At 37.0% G+C, this 5,448-nt stretch overlaps 1 protein-coding gene across 1 annotated transcript in view; it reads left to right on the top strand.

Moving 5' to 3' along the window:
• LOC136798543 (phospholipid-transporting ATPase ABCA3-like) overlaps positions 1-4,952 on the top strand; it is a gene marked incomplete at its 3' end in the record, with an annotated part of 30,637 nt that extends 25,685 nt beyond the window's left edge. Inside the window, 5 exon segments of the mRNA XM_067055164.1 lie at positions 1,325-1,509; positions 2,275-2,443; positions 2,901-3,142; positions 4,157-4,405; positions 4,782-4,952. Coding sequence (XP_066911265.1) covers positions 1,325-1,509; positions 2,275-2,443; positions 2,901-3,142; positions 4,157-4,405; positions 4,782-4,952 — 1,016 coding nt within the window.
• Positions 4,953-5,448: the final 496 nt, after the last annotated feature.

The raw sequence follows: 5,448 nt of genomic DNA on the forward strand, positions 1-5,448 counted from the left end.
CCATCTGACCATCAGAAAAAGTGAGTTCAAACTTTTTATGTCGAAATTTTCAAATATAGCATGTCATTTATCCACAAATATCAGTCAACTGCCTTGTTAGAATTTTGTAAATATACGGCAAAGTGAAGTTTTTGTTGGGAAAGTTGATAAAAATGACCGGAAAATTCCTGTTTCAAGAAGACAGGCATCAACTCAGACAAAACCAAAAAACATCAATTCAGAAGAAAAATAAGAACTATCATCAACCATTTCTTGTAACAATCACACAAATCATGATCCAATTAACTCATTAAGCATAAACCAAGAAAATAGCGAAAGAGGTAGCAACCAGTTGTTTTTTTGCCGCCATCTTGTTTGACTGTTAAAAGGCAGTAGGGATCACAATACTTCCGAACCGAGGACGTTTCCCCGTCGAGAAGGACGTACATTTCCCGCGAACGTTTCTCGAAGAAATGACGTATTCACGTGTATGAAAAACATCACTGTTTTTCAGCCGGAGCTCGATTGGAAAAAATCCATTACTAATGCTTCCACAGTCGGGTACAGGCGATAATTATGGGGACTAAGACAGTTTGCACACGACACGAAAGCGAATGGAAACGAGCTGAAAAGGGGTAAAAATCGTTATCATTCCGCATCAGCTTTTTTCCCCGCGCTTTGCCAAAAGAATCGCACCCTGTGCGCTCGCTCGTGCGTAATAACACATTTTACGATCTCTTTATGCCTCATAGACTGTGTTAGTGTTTGTGAATTAGCAATTCTATTGACTTAAAAATAAAAGGCAATAAGTTCCGGCTTTCTTTTAAAAAACAAGAACTGTGATTTCACTTCATTTCGAAATAATGACAATAATACCAATGCACCAACACTTAAAACACTTTCCAAACTTTTAATGCACTGCTCAAAAAAGATAAGATAACCCCCGTTTTAGTTAAGTTGGAGATTTGATATTTCACAGAAAGTGACCAGGGGTTTCGGTCCATATCTTCCGAAGGACTTTTCTGTTGCCTTGAAATTTACAAATTCTTAACCTAAGGTTGAACACCACGGGTTTAAAATAACGTTATAGCATAAGTAGAAAAAACTCTTTTTACAATCGCAAATTTAACCGCTAAAAATCGCAAATTTTTCAACCAAAAATACATTCGAATATAGCGCTTTTGATTCTCTAAAACAAACAAAAAAAATTTCCATAATTATATTTGACTATCAAAAGTTACAAGCATTTTTGTTTCCACTGCCAATTATATCTGGACAGACTTTAGTATGTTAGAAGTATTTACAATTCGACGTCAATCTCGAATAAAAAACTCATCTTTTCCAGGACACCATTTTACAATGCTTTCGCAAAGGCGCTTCACACAGAATCTAATCACGCTGCACCAAACAGTGTGAATGACGGCTTCAACGTGACGCAGTATGTACTGACGAAAGAAAGAAGAGATCTGGCAAGATTCAATTTACAATATCCTGTGGGATTCGAAGCTCAGCAAGTAGGAAATCAAAAATGTAAGTTAAAGTTTAATTCATGTACAAAGTTTCTCATTTTGGAGGAAATTGTAATAGATACGTTTCTGGGAAATGACCGATTGATTTTTTTAAAATCTAACCATATCGCAAAAATAGATATTGTTAAGAAAATCTTTTGGCCAAACCAAGTCAAATCTTGTATTAACCTTTTCCGTGTCCATGTCAAGTATATTTCACATTGCGAAAACAACGTTTTTTAGAATCAATTCAGCCGCACAAAAAAAAACTGGGCATAAATTTATAAGTCATGTCCACTATGTTTGACATTAGCGAGTTTATGTATTTGCGCTTTTGAGGACGGTAAAGTGACTGAGCGATTTGGAATAACCCGCAGTTCTGCCCCGCAAAATCGAGGACGGTAAAAGTGCTGATTTACCGTCGTCCTCAGTTGGTCAGGATGTAGACAAATTAGAACCTTACCGTCTCCGTCGCTTAAAAACACACATATATAAACTCGGTATGGCAACTAACAACTAGTGATGACAAATATACATGCCAACGGCTGCTCAAAATATTTTTTTCATTTTCTCCTGCCAAAAACAACTGCATCACCTCGAAAACTTTTGTCAATCTTTTTTGCCATTTTTTTTCCCGTTGGCACGGAAAGGGAAACAATAAAATACCAAAAGTTATACAAGAACATTTCTCCGTATTAAAGTTGATGTTGAACCTATACCTTGTTCCTCGAATTTCCACTTCAGTAAACATCCAGGCTAATTTTCTTTGTTACTCATTTTTTTGCAGATCGCATCACGGGCTGGTTCAATAACGAAGCTCTCCATACATCAGCAGTCACTCTCAATCTGTTAGCGAATATTTTACTGGCCAACTTTACAAACAATGAGTTTACAATCAAGAGCAGGAACTATCCTCTCCCTCCAACCACAAGTCAAAGCACCACTGATACTCGCATGTAAGAAACATCATTTTCTTTTACTCCCAACAAAAATACGTAGATATACTAGGGTTGTATTTATCGTTCTCGACTCCCCAATGGGAGGCAAGAGTTTGATTCCAACTCAGTCCTACAATTCACTTGGTAAAAGAATATACTCTCGTCCGGGTCAACCCATGCCTTGTGAGGGGAGCTGGGTACCATCACTCTGATATAAGACTGTGGGGTGGTATACCAGACTTTGTATCTGGGATGGTGACGTTACTCACATGAATAAGCACGTGCGATGACGTCATGGCTCTGTAGTGTCACGAGCACAGGGTCAATTGTGTCAAGTAAACAGGATGATTCTATTCTAGAATAGGTAAATATCCCAGGATAGAATCCATGCTGTCCCTATCGGCGGGATCGTCCTTTGACTGAAATACAATTATCCACACTGCGAACCAAAACTCAAACTGCAACTCAATTCCAGGAATCCGGTTGGTTTTCAAATCGGGTTAAACCAGAATTTCGGAATGGCGTTTGTGGCAGCAAGTTTCATTGTCTTCTTGGTTCAAGAGCGTTCTTCGAAAGCTAAACATTTACAATTTGTCAGTGGCGTTGATCCAATCAGTTACTGGACTTCCTCTTATCTCTGGGATATGATCAATTTCATGCTACCGTGTCTCTCCATCATTATTTTATTTGCTGTGTTTCAACAAGAAGGGTATAGAGGTATGACCACAGATTTCTGTTAAGCCCGAAAGGCTAGATGTCGTGCTTTAAGCTCTTCCAAGCAAAGAAAGCGAACATCGCAAAGAATACTGCTGCTTTTGTTTTCGAAAACCTGGGAAGCTTGTTATTGGTCAAGCACTGAAATTATTTTGTAATATCACGTGACCTAGATAAGATTTCTTACCTAACCTCGGCATAGTTTTCAGCCAGTTATTCATCACTAATTCTCAATGTTTGTCAGTTTGACATTTCCTAGAATGTGGGATGAAATTTGAGCACAACCTCTTAATAAACTTTGGACGAAACTTGATCTACAATCTTTCATTATAGTTTTTTAAAGGGTACAAAAAAGCGATATAAGTTGAAATCAAACTGATCTAAATCAATTTTTGTTACCCGGGAAAGTGGGATTTGGAAACTACCCCTGCCCTATGATTTTTATCAAAACCATGATTGTTTCAGACGGTACCCTTATTCATAAAACACTTTTTCTTCTGAATCATCGATCACAAATATGTACCCGGGGAGGGAGGCACTCAAGGTATAGTAGTGATAGTTTTTAAGGCTTCGAAAAGTGCACTGAAATGGTCGGAATGAGAACGTACACTTTAAGGATTGAAAAAGTGAGAATTTTTTTGGAAAATCTGACCATGTTTTGCCTTAAGTAAGGTCTTTCACAAAAAAATGAATCGTAAGGGCCGCACATACGGTCTTTTTTAAATCGAGTGCTCTACCCCCGGGGAGTAGCTTATTATCCACACATTTTTCTCGAAAATGACGCTTTTTCGGAAGTGATTCTTTTCGAATTTTCTTCATAACTTTTGAACACGTGAAGCAAATTTAAAGTGTAGTAGCTCAAAATTTAAGTTAGCTTTTCCTCTTTCTGATGGTGAAAGTTTAGATTTATAACATTTTTAGTTCTCTCACAACCTCACTTCAAACTTGTACACTTTTTTTTGAAACACCCGGTCTGGTATGATCATACTGTAAATACTTTTCTTTTCATTTCTACAGGAGAATCATTGGGTTACATCATGATCTTATTCATCACCTACGGTTGGGCTGTCATTCCCATGATGTATATATTCTCCTACCTTTTCCAAGTAGCATCAACAGCATTTGTTCGTATGACCATCCTCAACATACTGACTGGCCTGGCCACTTTACTTGTGGTCTACATTTTAAGCATCCCTTCAATCGGATTGGTTGATGTTGCACACGCGCTGAAATGGGCTTTCCTGATTTTCCCAAATTACAATTTAGGTATACAACCTTTTGCGAAAAATGTTTTTTGTTCTTGCTGTCTTGTATTAGCACTGCTGCCATGGACTTATCATTTTTACCCTAGCTTTTATGGTCTTTAACTCGACTTACAGTATCATGCTGAGCGCGGCCAAATTATACAGAATTTTGTAACACTTTGTTCTTCAAACTGTTATAGCTAGGATAGTCCTACTTTAATGTTTTTAAACAATTATGTACAATATCTACACACCTGCAAATAAAAATAAAATTTCATCGATTGAATTTAATTTTAATTTGTTTACGAGACAACTTTTACTCAAATTTCTTAAATTTGTTTAATTTTGATATCTTGACTTTGTTTGCTCAAAGATCCTTTTTTTTCAAACACCTCTAGGGCAAGCAATGATCGACTTGTTCAATAACTATGAGTTCAAACATGTTTTTGAAAGCGAGGACCCGGTAGCTATGTGTACCCAGTTCTTAAGACATGTCCCTGGAGCCGGTCAAATCCCTTCACAGTTGATTAAACAGATGTGCAATGAATCTTTGTTGTCTTATGATTCCAGTAAGCTCTTGATATATAGTTCGCCCAAAGAATTACGTTTTTCATTCTTGGATATTGTTGGTGCCAACAATAGATTCTGCAATCTTAGTACAGTACATGCTGTCTTGTATTAGCACTGCTTTCCATGGACTCATTTTTACCCTAGGATTACGTTTTTCATTCTTGGATATTATTGGTGCCAACAATAGATTCTGCAATCTTAGTACAGTAGATGCTCTGAAAGCTAACAACTACTCTCGAAATAGCGCGTATTTTAATATTCCCCTTTTTAAAGAATGCTTCCTAAATCTTTTCTTAAAGCAGACACTTAGCGGATATTCTTATTCATCGCACTGTATTCAGTTGTTCAACAGATCTATTCAATGAATGAAATATGTAGACTATTATATCGGATTTCCTACTTTCAGAAATTAACTATTACCCCTGCTAACCCAAAAATGCCTTTTCCATTAGATTAAAGATCATTGTTAGCAAAGTAATACAACGTTTGTTTTAC

The sequence above is a fragment of the Clytia hemisphaerica genome, unplaced genomic scaffold, assembly GCF_902728285.1.
Source record: "Clytia hemisphaerica strain Z4C2 unplaced genomic scaffold, Clytia hemisphaerica genome assembly, whole genome shotgun sequence".
Lineage (NCBI taxonomy): Eukaryota > Metazoa > Cnidaria > Hydrozoa > Leptothecata > Clytiidae > Clytia > Clytia hemisphaerica.